General features: G+C 35.4%; 2 protein-coding genes across 2 annotated transcripts; both read right to left on the bottom strand.

The window, feature by feature from the left end:
* Positions 1–1,599: 1,599 nt before the first annotated feature.
* On the bottom strand, positions 1,600–7,259 carry LOC145233565 (uncharacterized). The gene is made up of 4 exons (XM_080098320.1): positions 6,968–7,259; positions 6,676–6,798; positions 6,136–6,255; positions 1,600–5,508 (listed from the first exon to the last, which is right to left on the bottom strand). Exons 1-4 carry the CDS (start codon positions 7,112–7,114, stop codon positions 3,280–3,282), a joined length of 2,619 nt encoding a protein of 872 aa, XP_079954446.1. The 5' UTR covers positions 7,115–7,259; the 3' UTR covers positions 1,600–3,279.
* A 621-nt stretch (positions 7,260–7,880) lies between these two features.
* Positions 7,881–14,756, bottom strand: LOC145233619 (serine/threonine-protein kinase 16-like). Its single transcript, XM_080098383.1, has 8 exons — positions 14,569–14,756; positions 11,680–11,785; positions 11,376–11,489; positions 11,075–11,214; positions 10,361–10,481; positions 9,914–10,009; positions 9,578–9,702; positions 7,881–8,590 (listed from the first exon to the last, which is right to left on the bottom strand). Exons 1-8 carry the CDS (start codon positions 14,667–14,669, stop codon positions 8,485–8,487), a joined length of 909 nt encoding a protein of 302 aa, XP_079954509.1. The 5' UTR covers positions 14,670–14,756; the 3' UTR covers positions 7,881–8,484.
* Between the last annotated feature and the right edge of the window lie 3,732 nt (positions 14,757–18,488).

Here is an 18,488-nt window from a genome sequence, read left to right on the forward strand (position 1 = left end):
TGGCAAAGGCAATATGCGAATCGTTTGACAGGGCGCACAATGAAGACAAAAAATCGGTTGAAAAACAAAACAAGGGAGAAAATAACATCATTATATATCTAAAAGAATAAATTCATTTTAAGGCCAACTCATGTCGCCGCTGCTTCATTTTCTGTGTTATCATTATTTTCAGCTAGAGCATCTTCGGTTGAGGCCGTTTCTGTTGTTTCGCGTTTCGGTTCTTCTGTGGCCCCATCGGTCGGATCACTAGCAGGTTCTTCAGTTGCAATTTCCTCTTTACTTGTTGGTGATGCTGCTGTGACGTCAGGGACCTCTGCTGTTGTGACGTCAGGGTCGGTTGTCTGCGTATTATAGTTGAAAAATGTTTGGTAAATCTGACCGCGAATTACACGCATAGGACAGCCAGTCACATTGTAACTAACAACAGACATGGGCACGAGGTAAAGGAGTTTTTAGCGTGATGTCGTTCTGCCACACTTTTTATCTGCCTGCTTAACATACACACCATAGTGCAGATGCAGAACCTCTCAACTGTATTTGTCTTGTATACTCGAAGTTCAACAACATGTAAAAAAGACAAATTCCGCATACGATATTATGGCCCATGCTGTAAAAGTGTAAAGGACATGGCCCATAGTCCTACTGTTTTTTACCGTATTGTTTTTTTTTTCGGTTGGTTCGTTGGTTCGTTCCACACGTTTCTCAGTTTATTTTAAACAGAAATGCTTGTTTAAACTTTTATAGTTATAGTTATCCGAAATTAAACCTCCCACTATTGAACCCGTTGGCGTTTATCCACTGGTGAACGAAACTAGTGATACACCGAACCTGTCTTAAAAAGTCCGGACGAAACCGATTTTTTCGAACCTAAATCCCCTTCAGTTTTTGTAAAACGACTCCTGCAGAACTAGACCGTAGGCAGCCAAAAATTTGGGACGGGGCAAAACGCTTTACTTATTTATTTAATGTCTTCTGCATGAATATAAATACAACATACCTTGACTTCGGTTTACGCAATTCGGTGAAAACACCCATTTTACGCAATTTAGATATAGTTAAGTTTCTCAACTTCAAAAATTTGGGACGAGTCATGGCCCCTTGAGGCCCCGTCTTGGCTGTGCCAATGTGCAGAACCCACAATATTTTTTCGCCAGCTACATATCCACTAACATCTGTTTTGCAAACTTTACACTTTTTTCTGGGGTCGGCAAAAATATGAAAGTGAGTCAACACACTACTGAAGGGGAGGATGCAAATCTGTTTGAAAAAAAGCTTTGAAAAAAACATGTTGAACCCTTATCTGCTGAACTAAATTCAATGATGTTCGAAGGCTGAGTAGGGAAAAGGAAAAAAATGATGTTAAAGTGTAAGTTTTGAGGCAAAAAAACATTTAACGTGTTTGGTCTTAAAACAGTTACGACAACGGACCCTGATACGAAATTTCGTGACCAAGATGGCCGGATGGTCAGCCCAACCGCATTGTGCTTAAGGTTTTAGGTTATAATCCTGTCTTGACTGCTGTTTCCATAAAACAAAAAAAAACTTAAGGGGCATTGTTCCAATCCAGTGAAGCCTGATGAGTTGAACCAAAAGTCGAAAAACAAAATAAAAACTAGAAACGACTTCCTATATGTTCCAAACTTATACATTGTCTAGCCATCAACGATAAAATACATACATGTTTGCTAAACTTACATTGGATATGTATTTGCTGCTTAAATCTAATTGGCATATCTTTATTCTTAGTATCATTAGCATGAACAAATGTGTCCCCACCCACGTTAGTATACGATTAGGTAAGGGCAATTCAAAGTCAAGAAAGACACATTGGTTTAAAGGCACGAATGCATAATTGAATGAGCCCCAGCATATCAAGCAAAAAACAAATGCCCTAACCTAAACATAAAGCTGTTATAAGCACAGTCAAATTATTATAGACACTCCATTTTAAAAGTAGGGTTACATGGCCTGTATAGTAAAGCCTAAAATTGGTTTGCAACAATTGAAACTTCCCGCCAGAAAATTCTGACAAATTAAGACGAGAAGTTCGTTACCGGGCCTTATAGTTTTCAGGTTAAATGCTTCAAAACATTTTACCCATGCATCCCGGGGATGATAAAATAATTTAAGCGTTTTTATCGCTAAATATTTGTAGTTTTTTGAAGGCCGGTCCGTGATAAAAATTCAGTTTCAAAAACGGTCCAGAGCAAAAATAGTTGCCGACCCCTGGTATAACGAATCGTTTACAATTATGTTTTGCAATACGCAGCCTATATGTTGACCTGCAGCAACCTTTTATCGTGCGGTAGCTGTGCAAACAATGGCCAACTAATAACATTTTTAACGCGGCTTCGCTAAAACGCAGTTTATCGATAGACGACTATATTTAGCGCGAATACTGCAAACGCATGACCTTCATGTTGTTGAAAATCGTGCAATCATTGAATTACTACTATATTCCAAAGGGTTGATACTTGAGAGAAAACCTATGGCAATTGTTCCCAACCTTTCTGTGGTCGCGTACCCCTTAAAGGTTACGCATCGTCACTGCGTGCCACCCATGCTTAACAATTTTCAGTATTTTCAATCAGACAACATACTGAATCTAAAAATGTGGTACAACGAAAAGTTTAGCACACTAATGAGCAATCTATTCAAAGCGAGGTAAAACGTCGTTTGATACAATATTTTGTAAATCATGTTTTACTTTGACATTGTAAACAAATGATTTAAAATTTAATACATGTAATGCGCTTTTCACACTTGCACTTCCAATCAACTCCTTGGACACTAGTTTATAGGTGAGCTGTTAATTGTTTTAGCGATGACGAAGCAAATCAAGACAAAACTTTTTGTTTTTAAAGTCGTGTACTTTATAAAGTAAAGTATGTGTTTTTTACATGTGTAGGGGCCCTGGGCGTAATTGCTGGGCCAAATTTTACAATGCACACCTTCACATACCTATCTTTGCCGCAAGTACATTTGATTTATGTACAAGAAAGAGGGCCATATTGATTTCACAGACTTGTGATTAAACACTGCTTAAAGACAGACAGTTTTTAAAGACAATTTTAGCAGAAAAGGACAAATATGAAACAAACAAACAATTGTAAAATATAATTAAAATATAACCAATACTGGTCAAACAGTTGAAAGCGCAGTTTTAAGACACCTTAGAAGGTATTTGCAAGGATTAATGTTAGTGTCCACATATGTAACGTGGAAATATTTAACTTTTAAAAAGTGGCTTTCTCCGGCTCATCTATACCACTAGTTGGTTTAATCCTGATTAAGTTTTTCACCCTGCAGTTTGTATGCAGTGAACTTTTCTTTTTCTTCATCTGTGGCATTGTTTTCTGTTTCATTTTGGGTTGGCTTTATTTCAACAGAAAGCAGTTTATTCTCATCACCCAATTCTTGTGACCCTGATGCAAGGTCATTCAGTTCTTGGTGAGGTTGGTTTGTATCTGCTTCAGTAAGCATTTTGTAAGCATTGAATTCTTCAGGATGTTCTTCAACATCAGTGTTTTGGGTTACTTGCGAGTTATCTTTAAGTTCCTTCAGTTCGTTTTGATTGTCAGTGTGTTTCTCAGTTTCTATTTCAGGTTTGCTCTCTGCATTGGAAAGCAGTTTGTAACCATTGAATTCTTCTGGTTCTTCTTGGCTATCAGCGATAGCTTCTTCTGTTCTGATTTCAGGTTTGCTGTCTGCATCAGAAAGCAATTTGTAAGCATTAAATTCTTCTGTTTCTTCTTGGCCATCAGCAGTAGCTTCTTCTGTTCTGAGTTCAGGTTTGGTGTCTACATTGGAAAGCAGTTTGAAAGCATTAAACTCTTCAGGTTCTTCCTGGCCATCAGCGATAGCTTCTTCTGTTCTGAGTTCAGGTTTGCTGTTTGCATCGGAAAGCAATTTGTAAGCATTAAATTCTTCTGGTACTTCTTGGCCATCAGCGATAGCTTCTTCTGTTCTGGTTTCAGGTTTGGTTTCTGTGTTGGAAAGCAATTTGTAAGCATTAAATTCTTCTGGTTCTTCTTGGCCACCAGTGGTCCCTTCTTCTGTCCCGATTTCAGGTTTGGTTTCTGTATTGGAAAGCAATTTGTAAGCATTAAATTCTTCTGGTTCTTCTTGGCCACCAGTGGTCCCTTCTTCTGTTCTGATTTCAGGTTTGGTTTCTGTATTGGAAAGCAGTTTGTAAGCATTAAATTCTTCTGGTTCTTCTTGGCCACCAGTGGTCCCTTCTTCTGTTCTGATTTCAGGTTTGGTTTCTGTATTGGATAGCAGTTTGTAAGCATTAAATTCTTCTGGTTCCTCCTGGCCATCACTGGTACCAACTTCTGTCCCGATTTCAGGTTTGGTATCTGTATTGGAAAGCAACTTGTAAGCATTAAATTCTTCTGGTTCTTCTTGGCCATCACCGGTACCATTTTCTGTTCTGGTTTCAGGTTTGGTTTCTGTATTGGATAGCAGTTTGTAAGCATTAAATTCTTCTGGTTCTTCCTGGCCATCACTGGTACCATCTTCTGTCTCGATTTCAGGTTTGGTTTCTTTATTGGAAAGCAGTTTGTAAGCATTAAATTCTTCTGGTTCTTCTTGGCCATCACCAGTACCATTTTCTGTTCTGGTTTCAGGTTTGGTTTCTGTATTGGATAGCAGTTTGTAAGCATTAAATTCTTCTGGTTCTTCTGGGCCATCACCGGTACCATTTTCTGTTCTGGTTTCAGGTTTGGTTTCTGTATTGGATAGCAGTTTGTAAGCATTAAGTTCTTCTGGTTCCTCCTGGCCATCACCGGTACCATCTTCTGTCCCGATTTCAGGTTTGGTTTCTGTATTGGAAAGCAGTTTGTAAGCATTAAATTCTTCTAGTTCTTCCTGGACATCAGTAGTCCCTTCTTTAGTTCCGATTTCAGGTTTACTCTCTGCATTGGAAAGCAATTCGTAAGCATTAAATTCTTCAAGTTCTTGTTGGTTATTGAAAACTGTTTCTTGATTATCTGCACCACTAGTCGAATTTTCCACTGTTTCTAGACTGTAAGCTGTTTCTTTGTAAGAATATGTAGCAGTCACATGTTTAGTACTTTCATAGCTCTCTGTATCAACAAACATTCCCACATCTTCATATCCAATTGGTGGTATCTCCCTTTGTGAAATGTTTGGATCAAATGTAACTGCACGAGGTACTGGTTTGTCGTCTGTCTCCTCTGTTTTAGCACTTTCATCTTGAACCAACTCTGTTTTTTTATCAATGGGTTCAACAGCCTCTTCATCTGTTTTTGCTAAAATATCATCAGTTTCTGACAACGTTGGAAGTTCGGGATAAATCTTGGAAATTGTAGCGTAACTTTCATCATTACTATCAGCAAAATCAACAGACGCTTCTTGCTCATGTAATTCATTATCGATAGAATCCTCTGCAACTGGGGTGTTTGCAGTTATTCTCAGGTCTGGTATGTGGGCAAAATGATAAGAGTCAAGATGTGCTTGGGAGCTGGCTGGTGAGACAACTCTAACCTGAAATACAGTACGCATTTTTTTGATATTTATAGACTTATCTTTCTATTTTTATCTTTAAAAAATGATTGACTGAAATTATTATGAATGTGATATAACAGAAAAACAAATTTAAGAAAAATTAAATTTTTCAATAAATTGCCAAAACAATTATTGTTTTGTGTTTAAATATATATTTGGAATATTTTGGAGAAAGCAGCAATGATACTAACCTTTCAAGCATCACAACACTTTGTATGAACTGATTTTTCCATGCAATCTATGCTTGCTATCATGCAACGCCTGTTCAATCTTCAGCTAATTTTTAAGCTATTTTTTCTGTGGGTGCACTGGATGCATTTTAAAAATTACATGCAACAATACATAACATACCCCAGGGATACATTTTGACTACAAGCGTGTACATTTGATTGTCTACATAATTAAAACATTACAAAACATCAGGTTGCATGCAGATGGTAAACAAAAGCAGTGATGAGAAATACGGCAGGTTGCATTCATCACTTCGAATGCAACTATTGACCTGTATTTCATTTTCAAAATGTGCAAAACAGTCAAATTTTTACATGCAATCTTCAACTTTATTTTAGAACAACAAAAATAGATACTTTAGCAATGAAAACATACCGCCTCCAGTGGTGGTGAAGTTTCTTCGTCCTCTTTTACTGACGTTAAACTAGGTGCACCAGGTTTGTTTGTTAGATCTTTCAGAGTGGGTTCTGGCGTGGTTTCCACAATTCTTCGTGCCTGTGAACAAAAAACAGCTTGTTCATGAGCATTGTTACTAAAGTGGATGATCATAAACGAGTAAGCCGGGAAAAAAAATGTTTAATGTACCACAAAGTCAAGTTACCTAACTGAACTTGTCACTAAACTCAACACTTTAAAAACTAACCTTGTAAGATATGCTGTCACAATGAAGGTCACTAGCCTGGTCTTTTTTTCTGCATCATCATATTCTTCTCAGCTTAACTTTTCGGTTTGTATGCATTTTTATACAAGTGGTGTTATGACCGTGTACAACCAACAATTTTTCCTGCATCCTTTTTTGCTGCACAAAGTTCTACTTACATCAATCATTCTTTGCTGTCTAACTCTGTATTGTATTGACTTTCTCGGCATACAGAACACAAGAAAAACAAAGTTCAAAAACTAACAAAATTACACCTTTAAGTCTTCAGCCTCTCTTTGTTGAATAAGATTGGCTTCCTCATTTAATTGGTTTTGCAAGTTGGCCTCATCCCCAGCTTCTTGTAGTTCATTGTTTAACAGGTTTTGTTCTTTTGACAACTGCAAAACAAAAAAATGGTAAAAAACGAAAAACCTGAAACATACATAGGTTACAATTTTAACAAACAGCACTTACTGAATGTTTAAAACTTTTCAGTACATATCAGGTTTAACAAAATACATAGCAATAACATGTATGCTTTCCAAATTTTGCATTTCATTGTTTTACCTTTGCATCCCTTGCTTCATTTTGTTTAAATTTGTAAAGAAAGTGAGCTATATATTCAATAGGATCCATTGGCCGTCTTTCAACCACTTCAGTGAGTGCTTCAGTAAGGCAAAAGTTGACATGCTTTTTTAGGTATTCTGAATCCATCTTGCAGGTTTTTCAATTTTATTTCAAACGTTTTGTCTCTGCGTATAAATCTTTCCGTTATAACGCAAGGCTCGTTAGTAATAATATTAACAGAAAAAAAATGTTGAACAGTTGGCTACTCAAGCCAATTGTTTATTGTCCAATAAAAACATCTAAAGTTTAAACAACAGAAGTGGTAAAACTTTATTTAAACTAAAATCTATACAATTTATTCTGAAAACAATTTCTAGACAAATTGGTTTGCAAACAAAGACTCGAAAAGGAAATTCCGTTTTAGAAGTTAAATGTTCATTATTGTTCAGTATGTTCGCAACCGTTGGCAAGACAACTACCACTAATGGCGCTATGACTTCAGAAAAAAAATGGTATTTTTCTGCCGAAAGGGCATCTTATTCTGGAGTTTGTGATCTGCAAAAGCGTTCCATTAAAAATACCTAACGTGGTAAAAAAATCTTGTTGCCTGGCAGATGCAACAAAAGGCCACAATTTGCATACCACAAATGTGGCCTATTTGATTACTGCGTCGGGCTTTTAGACACATCTTATAGGATACTATAGCTTGTATTTCATAACCAAATAAGGAATAAATAATTTTACTGGAATTGAATTTATTGACTTTTGCCGGACTTTGTAGTACCTCCAACTTGTAACAGATATATAAAAATGTATGACTCTCACCTAAACAAAATTTTTAACATGTGTCTTTATTGACTCTTCAGATAAGTTTCCCGACCCCATGCATTAAGTGAATGTTTCCCAAACAACATCAGTGCATTATAGTCATATACTTTCAACTGTTAAACACAACGTGTTCACAAAACATGATTTTCGGCTCAAAATTCATACACAAGCTACAAAGCAAACAACAACAGCTAAACATGGACGGCGCACGGCAGGTGTAATAAAAAATGTAAAAACGATAACATAAAAAAAAGTATAAACGACAACAGATGCAACCAAGGACGTCAGCCCTGACCGTGTATTCGAATGTTTATGCTTGTGCCGTTATCCTTTATTCATCAACTCTGTCGTCTTGCAACATTTTTCGCCTCCTAATGTTGGCTAAGCTCGATTTGAGTTTTTAATGGTCGGACAAATATTTGTCATCTTGTCTTTACACAACTAGACTACATTCTTGACAAAAAGGATACTTGATTGATGCAATTGTGTAAAACGAACAAAATAAGAAATTAAAAACGAAACATCAAGAATGCTGTTTCTGGTATCCTCAAATCGATCTCAGGTACAATTGTGACATGACTTTTGTGCAACTGCATGCGCCCCAACATCCAAACTCTTCTTTTTCCACTTAATCAACCACCAAGTCATGAAGGTCACCGAAAATCTACCACGACCAGTAAATGAAACGTTTACGTTAAGTTTTCGATTTGTTCTATGACTGACAAAATGCTTGGTCTCTTGGAAGACTCTATTTCCATTAGACTTCGGACCAAATCTAGATATGCTGTAGGGTACCTTAAAAATATAAAAAAACATAAAAATATTTAAAAAAAACGCCTATGGTAACGAAAAAACGAAATCCGTACCGTATAGACATGCGTACAGCATATGGATTGTATTACAATAACCAACGCACGTGTTACCATATATGAGGAAGCAAAATTACTGACAGTTTCGACAAAAACTTTAGGTGAAACCAATCCCGCGGAGTCAATCAAGAGAAAAGATACACATTTACTTTAGTTATACACATTTTTCTGGCAATCCAGTTATCTTTAACAGAGTTTTGTTAGCTTAAAAGACAAAAACATAACCGAATAACGTTATGCTAAAACAATTAGTTTTGTTAGCTTAAAAGACAAAAAAATCACTGAATAACGATATGCTAAAACAATTATTTCGCCCGCATATTTCATGCAGCGAAAACCACACAGACAAGGGTAAAACGCAAACGTTAGTTACCACCGTTTTATGGGCGGAAACTGACAGTCGGATCTGTGTAACAACTGATAAGCAATTACCCCTTTATTGGAATCGTCCCAGAAGGGAAATTTCGTCCACATTTAAAACTAGCACAGTCCACTAGCCGTCAAAGTTCCTGAAAATCCATTTGTATTGTAACCCCAAACTATAGCCCATTTCTGTTTAACCCCAAACTATAGCCCATTTCTGTTTAACCCCAAACTATAGCACAAAACTGTTTGTATTTACAACATTGTTGTATTTTGGATCATGCACTGGTAATGTGGTTTACATAAGCCTGTTTCCAAAGGCAGAAAGAATCAACTTATACATACAAACTGTCTAAATTTATGGAAATGATAATATTCACTCTGTAGGTCTTCGTACAAAATGAAACAACACCAAGACGAAACAAAAATAATAAACCAATATAGTTTAGCCAACAGATTTTACATTTCAAATAAAATTCTATTGCTGAATAATTTAGGAGTTAACCTTCAATTTGCCAAACCATTTTACAAAATAAAACATAACACTTACTGATTGTTTTTAGGGAAAGGAATGTTTCCATTCTGGACAGCCAGAGCAACTGAATCTTTTCTCATCCAAATTTGATCAAATGGACCTTCCAGAAACATTAAACTGAAGAGGATACATCCTAAGGACTTAAAGGTTACGGGAATATTAGTACATTTGCTGTCGGTGGCAGTATAGAAAAAAATTGTAAGTTTTCAACATATTAAAAGTGTTGTATGTTTCCAACAAATCTTTTTACATGTTCCCAAAAATTTTGCATGTTCCCTAGTCTGTTTCAGAAAAAGCAATTCTAAAATATAAGAAACTATGGCGACCCTCAAATAAACACAAATTGTTTACCCATATATCAACTTTTTCATCAATAATTGAAGGAACTGAAACTTGAAATAATTCTGGAGCACGATATGGCATTGTACATCTTTCAGCTGCAAGGTCCTAACAAAATATTTTTTTATGAGTAACAATATTCATTTTTAAACTAATAGTGGCAAACATAGACTTTGTAAATTACAAAAGTGTCCATTAACTTTATTCCATGACATGTTTTGAAGAGAAGTTTGATAAAGAGTTTTCGGTAAATTTACATGCGGTGTACAAAAAAAGAGTGATGGAATAAAGTGATGAAAAAGGTTTATTGCTGTAAGAGGGTGAGCAAAGCCATATACCGTACAACAAAGTGTTGTCAAAATTGCTTGATTTACTAACAAATTTAGAATATTTTCATTTGCTATTTTTGATCACAATATATGAAGACTATCTAAAACTTTTACAGTGCAAAAAAACAACCTGCATAGACTGCGCTTCCTTAAAAGAATTTATTTCCACTCTTGCATGAGCAACGGAGCCCAAATCCATGATAATCGGAGTATTTTCATCAGACAATAGTACATTTGCGGGTTTTAAATCTCTAAAAAATGAACCAACACAGTTGCTGAAATACAATTTCCTTTAGTTGGATATCTTTGGTTGCTTTTAAATTATGAATGTTTGATCAATTAACACATTGCCTGGATACTGGCATAAGCTTCTTCTATTTGCCAAAGGAGTTTTACTGTCATTGTCAAACAGAAAACAGTAATATTTTGTGTAATATCCTTTAGGTGATTAATACATGTAATTACAGTAAAAAATGATTCGTACAGTAAAATATATAGAACTGGCAACAAAAAGTTAATAAATAAGCTCTAAATTATATCATACCACAGAAAATTGTTTCGAAAAAGAAAATAATGTTTTCCCACTGTAAAAGATTAGTAAAATAATAAATGTGATACATTTTTTTTCATGAAGGTGCTATAATACAAGATAACTCATACATACAGGGTAAATAAAGGATGTCATGTTGCCACAACATTCCATTTTACTAGGATTAAATACATTTACTACAAATATTATTTAGTTAAGTCACAAACGATGATTTACACAAATTGTCAGCATAACAGGTTATCACACACTGTGTTATACCACTAACCTGTGATCACACATCCATCGCTCACTTACCTATGTGCCAATGGAGGATCACTTTGATGAAACTGTTCAATCCCCTTACAAACACCATGGAATATTGATAAAACCTCCTTTTTATCAAGATTTTCTTTTTTTGCAGCAAGGTGTTGGTACTTGTCATAAAGTGAACCATTCTGCATGTAAAATTTTACATATTTTTATTATATTTGGTTCATTTTTTATTGTTTTCATTTGAATAATTTTCACTCGGAACAAAATTGTTGTGTTTCCAAATTTTTGGTGGTGAAAATATAATACATTATTATAGTGGTGAAAAATTGTATCACAAACTCACCTTGTAAAATGGTAAGACAAGCCAGACTTCAATTAAATTGCCTTTGTTTTTTATGCAGTGATCAATTAGTGTGATAATATTTTCATGGTTTAACATGCGACAAAAATGAACTTCCTGAAATATACAAAAACATTTCTTATCATTGAAACAGGCATTATTTGGGACCGAAAATTAGGAAAAAAATCTTTTCAGTATCATGGTCCAGACCACATAATACATTGTTTCTGACAGAGTAGTAACAATTTTGTATGGACAAGCACCAGACAGTATGTACAGTGTTTGCTGGGCCCATAGCTATGTATACCTGCAGTGCATCTTCTTTTGCTTTTTCATCATGACATACAATTCGTTTTAAGGCAAAGTTCCCTCCAGATTTTAAATCTTCAATCAAATCAATGTAACTGAAGCCACTTCAAAAACAGAACATGGAGATTAGCATAGATGGCATGACATAACACTGCTTATAAAAAAAAACTGTTGTAATTGCAACATATCACCAAAAAGTCCTTTTTTAAGAAACTGTTTTTTTCCCTATTAGATATGTAGTCATTATATTTGCCAAATTTAACACAACTTCACACACATATCTATTATGTGTAAATATTTCCCAAAAAAGAAGTACACAGACAGCAAAAGATGAATAACAAAAGCATGATGCAGGGTTCCCGCACAATTTTCGTTTATAAATTCCATGACTTTTCCAAAACTTTTCAAGAAAAAAAAAATCCATAACCTTAAAAAATCAAGCAATTCCCACAGTAAAACTAGAAAAGAGGCTTTGGTATATGTAGTAAATTTATCATACTTGCAACGAATATACACATGTTACGTAATTTGAAATTCCCTATCTCTATCTGGCATTTTCAGGGTAAAAGAGGCACCAAATTCCATACTTTTTCAAGGACTTTTGCAAAAGTTTGCTTTTTTCAAAACTTTTCCAGGCCTTAAAAATACAAATTTAAACTAGAAAAGTGGCTTTCTGATATACTTCAATTTTATATATATATTCTATACGATATTTACCAATTTAGTATACTATACACAATTGTATCTACATGTATGATTGTTTTTGCAAGCAAAAACGAATGGGTCCCCATATGCATGTTTATGCAGATTTACGGCAAACCTATGTTGCGGTTATTTTTAGATTCTTAAGGACAAATTTTTCACAAAGCATTAACGTAACTTTAAAAGGGTTTGCCCGTACTCTTTTTGCATCATTATTGTCATATAATTACAAAAAATCGGTGAAAAAGAACGGGGAAAATACTTTCAATTTAATCTCTTGCTTTGACCTTGATATTGTCGTTCAAGTTCAGTTTTTAAACACATATTTTCCTAGAAAGCCTTAACTGTTATATTAGACACTATATAAAAAAAAGTCGTTTGCTACAAAGGTATACATAACAACTTGTTTTTCACTTAACTTTGTTTCGCAAAAACGACCGTTTAATGACCTTTAGACACTGTTTTTAACAGCATGCAGTCCTTAGTGTTTACCGTATATACTCGCGTATAGATCGCAACTTTTTTCCTTATATTTAAAAAAAAAATATAGGTGCGACCTATCTGCTCGACGTAAGTGGAAATCGCCACCAAGTCGGAACAAAATTAAAAGTTTTCGGCTATTGCAAGTACCCAAATTTCTCCAGCGGTTTCCCAAAATTTGCCAGTAGCCTAATAAATAATTCGTTTAAGCAAATATGGCTATTTTTTGGTATTTAAATGAAACACTTGCGGTCTCTTAAAACTACTTAGCGGTCACCCAAACCAAACCTTAAAAAAAACCTGCAAGTACCGTATTTTCCGGTCGGCTTATTGGGCGGATATAACGTATTTATTCGAGTATAACGCGCAAAATTTTATACTAATTTTCAATAAAAAATTAAGGGTGCGCGTTATGGACGCGAATTGTAGTGGAAATGTGCTATCGAATACGGGCGCATGCGCTTGTGCATGCACATACCAATGCGAGACAGTTTCATGAGCGCACACACACATGCGTCAGCTCAGCGTGCGTTGGATTTTCCCGCTTTGTTGAGAAAACATAGTTTTGCGGTTTCAATGCAATGCAGTTCATAGGTAAAAAACAACCAATTGCACCGGTTATTTATGCAAAACAGCTAGGCTAAGGGCCTTTTAAATCCCTAGATTTTCAGTGCGACTTATGTGCGAGTCAACTCTAAATTACACTTTTTTAACACAAAACTAATAGTGCGACCTATACGGTGGCGCGACCTATAGGCGAGTATATACGGTAACAATACCGTTCAGCCTAATTTATACATCACTTAAGTACTGATTCTTGAATTGATTTGTCAAAAATAAAGAAGATATGTTATGATGAAAAATTCTTAACTGTGTTGTAATGCCTACAAGTTGACCTTTAGTCACCCGTGGTTATGCGACGGCCAAGCTGACAACGAGAATTTAAAGACTATTTATCGCGGCGTTTGAAAAAGTTAAGTTTATTTTTTCATATTTATGTTGATCAATGACGTTTTGCCTGACATAAACGAAACCGAAGAAGTACGTTTATCGAGTTTAAATTACATCTTAGGTGTAAAAACTTCGCCAAAACTGAAAATGCGCGTGATAACTCAATAAAACAAATATTTCTGCACCATAGGGCTTGTATTTCTGCCTTAAAACTAAACCGATTATTTCGGGGTTTAAAGGGTGAAAAATTGGTGAATCCGAAAAAAAGATACAAAATTCTTTAAAAAACCCTACATTGCACCAAACAAAAAAGCATGAAACTACAAGACGCTGTACTTTAGTCAGTACAACGGTTTTAAAATTTTACATTTTTGGGGCCTTTGGGTGAACCGCTGAGTCAATTGGGGTCAAACTTCCGGAGGATCAAATTTGGATTATTAACTAACATCATTGTAAATTTTAATAAATTTAAAGCACTCTTTCTTGACCAAACGTGTCTCACAAACCAGCGTTAGACAGAAAAAAAAATAATACGAACAAAAACAATATGTGTCCCCTTCAGGGAAGGGGACCCATAATTCCATTACTTTTCCAGGTTTTCCATACCCGCAGGAACCCTGATGATGTGTCCATTCAACAAAAAGCAACAAACACAGTAAATGTTTAAACTCCAGCAGCTAAACACTTACAAACCAGTAAATCTTTTTATGTCCCACACAAAAGTAAGTGGTGGTTAGCATACAGTCGTACATACCCTTCTCCAATATTTTCTTGAAACAGGTATCTTGCACTGTTAATGCTTATAATTCCTTTTCCACACATACAGGCACCAATAGACGAAAGAGATGCTCCCATTTCTAGTTTTAATATATAATGCAAAACACATCAATAGCAAGACTTAATTGACTAATGCCCATTCCTAATCAGATGACATATACCATACATCAAAAAAGCCACAATGCTCACACAGTAAACCATTCCACACGTAAAATTTTACTTTTTGGTTCATTTTTTATTGTCTTCACATGAATTTTTTTCCAGTCGGGTGGCAACCCAATAACATCGGAATATTTTTTTGTCAAGACACTGTTAAAATCACTCAACAAATCAAACTTTAATGAAAACATGACTAGTCAAACCAATTTGTTTGTAGTCAATGGGTTTGTACTTTGTAGTTTGTACTGACTATGTCACATCCAAATACAAGCCCCGGTGCTTGCCTTCAGGACTAAAAGCATAATTCTGACTTTTTGTATGATTGTATTTTCTTGCGTTTATCTCCTTTTAGGCATGTTATTTTTTTATTTTACTATTATACCGCAGCAACCACAGCCAATGGGGAGAATTTAAAGAATAAAAAAACTCGCTTTAAACTATATTTAGTTCCAGAAGTTATACACTTAACGGCATGGGTAAGTTTTTACCAAAATTCTTGTTTGATACATAAAGGTCCGATAAAACTCAACAAATAGCTAAAGTGTCACATCTTGGAAGAACTCCTAAATACGGGAAAGTACCTACTCGTAACTCCGCAAAAATTACGATTTCTATAAATCTAAGGTAAAATTCAAATGCTTTGTCAAGATTCCATAAGCAATACTGTACTGCTGATTTTATTGGACTTGCAACGTTTGAAATCTAATCATTTTTTGGATTCTTGTTGTGGTAGGGGGATATGTATTGTATCGCCTGACTAAAGAGTACTTAATACGAGAGACTAGAGAGGTAAAGCGTAACATCATTCGTAACCTAGCTTGTTTACCCAAAAAAGTTTAATTATTTTTTAACTAACTTTTTGGTGTATATCAGTTTCAGAGATGATAAATGAACAACGTTTCTGGCGTGCGGCCACCAGATCTGGGAAAAATCAAAAAAGAACTGGAGCACGGAAGATGTTAAAACTAGTTAGTTTATCATTGGAAATTCGCAAGCAGACAATATTATCAAAAAAGCTGATGAAGCAACGTCATATAGTTCTGCATTACAAAATTATGTGGCATCATTTTGTGCTGATTCAAATTGCTGTTGTTTGAGTTAAACTTTGGAGAATAAAAATTTCTCGGCAAAATATATAAATGTAAGTTGTTTGTCGTAGACGGTAGATTTACAAATGTTTTGCTCTTAGGGTGCAAAAAGCAATCTGAAAAATTGCAAAACCATTTTATAAACTATTTGAGAAAAGAAGTGAGAAAATATGTTGGACCTAACAACACTTAAAGATGGTTGTGTTTACCGGTGGACGTTTCCTTCTGATTTGTTACGTAAAAGTCGATTTTCATTAGGGCGAATAAAGTTCGACAGCAATGCCAACAAACTTAAGCTTGTGTGACCAGCAAACTTTTCTTCAACCTTGTTCGTTTTACTTTCACACCTGCAGTTCCAAAATTTGCACAGTACTTTTACAATTAAATTTATGTGGGATGTAAAGTGTCAATTTTATTCGGAGCAATTTCCATTTATTTCAACCGAGGTAATACACGAATGCGATTGTTTGCGCTTAATCTTAACATTGTCCTGTCTTTGATAAAACAAAGTATCTGCTGGGATTACTTTATGAAAAGTGATTCTTTTTAACTTGATGAAATTAACCCGGGCCCCTATATTTGCCCACCTCTGCTTAAGTGGCAAAAAGTTTCGTACAAAACATTTATTACATTTGTCCCCAAGCCCTTAAACGCCGTTTCGAAAAGGGGCAAATGTGCGAATAAGTTTTTTTTTACAAAGTTCAAAAACTGAAAATTACCCTTTGTCGTGTCATTATGTAACAATACGAAAAGCATCAACATGGGGAATCGAATCGTCAAACTGATGCGCATTACGTGACGTCACGCATTCGATTCGCTAAAGCGTAAAATTACAGGTGCCGAACCGAATCGTATTCAATGTTTTCGGCTTTTTATTGTAAAGTTATGGACAAACAAGGCCGGAAAATTGTTAATTTAGAAGTATTTTTGGACTGTTAGTCTTTGCTTCCGAAAAAATCTAAATTGGTTTGTTTGCAGCAGTTTGCGTCGAGTTTAGGCCTACCAAACATATAAATTTGTTTATTGTGTTTATTGTAACCATCAGGAATAGTTGGAACAAACATTCAAAATGTATGGATCGCTTTGACTTCATTGTCAATTAGTAATAAGTCCTGATTTCTAAATTGTAGATACTAAAGATATATTAGCATACATTTCCAGGCCATAATAGGGCCTACACTAGCGCATTAAAAAATTTCGGTATATGAATGTACAAATCCGCAAACTTTGTTTTATTTGAGTCTCTTGTGTGTTTCATGTACAAAAAAACGACCAATTTGTATAACTTTGCACCACTTAGACGGAAAATTTTATTAAATATGCAACTTGGTGTATGACGTTTGTTCAGCATTAACTACAAATTTCCCCGTTATATTAGGCACAAAAGTAAAAAAAAACAAAGTTTTCTGCAGTGTTAATAGCAAAGTGATTCGGGGACGAGCTGATAATGGGCATTGAAAGAACAAGCTCAACGACAGTATTGTTTGGGGGTTATGTTCAGTGAGCTGTGACCAAGTCTTAGCATACAATGGACTGCGGTGAATTTGGGTTGAGATCCTTGCAAAATGGATGTATTAGTTGTTGGGGTAAAGAAATACCAATTAAGTTTAATGTAAATGCTGAAAATGACTTTAGGCAGCGAATTTCTTGTGAAAGCTCATTTCACAAGCGGTGGACTACGAGTTAAATTTTCGAATGATATGACAATGAATGGAGTGAAATTTAGGTGGATGAAGATGTCGTATGCAACTTCTGTCTTTAATGCTGAAATGTGGTGCGCATCCTAGCAAGTAAGAAGTCCGATGCGATTTTAACCTTTGTAAAACTGAAGCAGGGCGTGGACATTTCTGCGAACGTAAAGCGGTGTTAGGCCGAGATCAAGTAGTTATTGTGCAACGTGGTTTTCCTACATTCTAAGATTAGTAAGATTAATTTCACCAAGGTTTCCAAGACACATACAATAAAGTCGTTTGTTACGTCACAGAGAAGACTAAAGCCATCAATGACTTTGCTATTGTGCGCGAATAAAACCCTTTCCTTTGTTTATTGTGATGCAATAAATGATTAATGCAAGCAGAGCAGACTTTTCAGTATTCCAAAAAGTTTAATCCCTCACAGAAGCACTATTCAAACTAAATAAGATTGTAGTATACCTTTAGGGTCCAGGCCAAATCGCTTCACAAAATTATTTCATTTAAAGTTTTTTTTTGTATACATAGGGTACAAAAACATGATCATAAAAATAACAGAGGGGGAAATTCGAAGTTGGTGTTTGACTTTGGTGGGAACCCACACTAAAAAGGTTAAGAACCACTGGTCTAGGACTCTTAGGTTGAGAAATACTTGGTAAACATCGAACGAAGTTACTTCGAAAAGACATATGGATAAGTTGGGTGTGTTTGAAGTTGCCTAATACGTAATACGTAGCCTATGGTAGACCTATTAATTATCTGTTAAATCCCAGCCAAGAACAGACAAGTTTAAGGCCAAAAATCTATTTATCTTGTCAGTTGATTTACAGATACATAAATAAAATTGGCAAAATTCACAAAGCAGTAGCACGACTGATGGATTAACCTTGGGGTGCACAACCTTTTTCTCCATGACCGCCGCATCGCAGACACTTTTTTCACCAACGGTCGCCAAGTGT

This window comes from Phallusia mammillata, chromosome 6, assembly GCF_965637545.1.
Source record: "Phallusia mammillata chromosome 6, kaPhaMamm4.hap1.1, whole genome shotgun sequence".
NCBI lineage: Eukaryota > Metazoa > Chordata > Ascidiacea > Phlebobranchia > Ascidiidae > Phallusia > Phallusia mammillata.

Coding starts and splice junctions, on each gene's coding strand:
- LOC145233619 (XM_080098383.1), bottom strand. CDS start 14,669: ATGGGAGCATCTCTTTCGTCTATTGGTGCCTGTATGTGTGGAAAAGGA. Junction 10,010..10,360: donor AGGAAGCGCAGTCTATGCAG/GTTGTTTTTTTG, acceptor ATATTTTGTTAG/GACCTTGCAGCTGAAAGATG. Junction 9,703..9,913: donor ATGAAAAAGTTGATATATGG/GTAAACAATTTG, acceptor GTAACCTTTAAG/TCCTTAGGATGTATCCTCTT.
- LOC145233565 (XM_080098320.1), bottom strand. CDS start 7,114: ATGGATTCAGAATACCTAAAAAAGCATGTCAACTTTTGCCTTACTGAA. Junction 6,256..6,675: donor GAGAGGCTGAAGACTTAAAG/GTGTAATTTTGT, acceptor TTTTGTTCACAG/GCACGAAGAATTGTGGAAAC. Junction 5,509..6,135: donor CTTCACCACCACTGGAGGCG/GTATGTTTTCAT, acceptor ACTGTATTTCAG/GTTAGAGTTGTCTCACCAGC.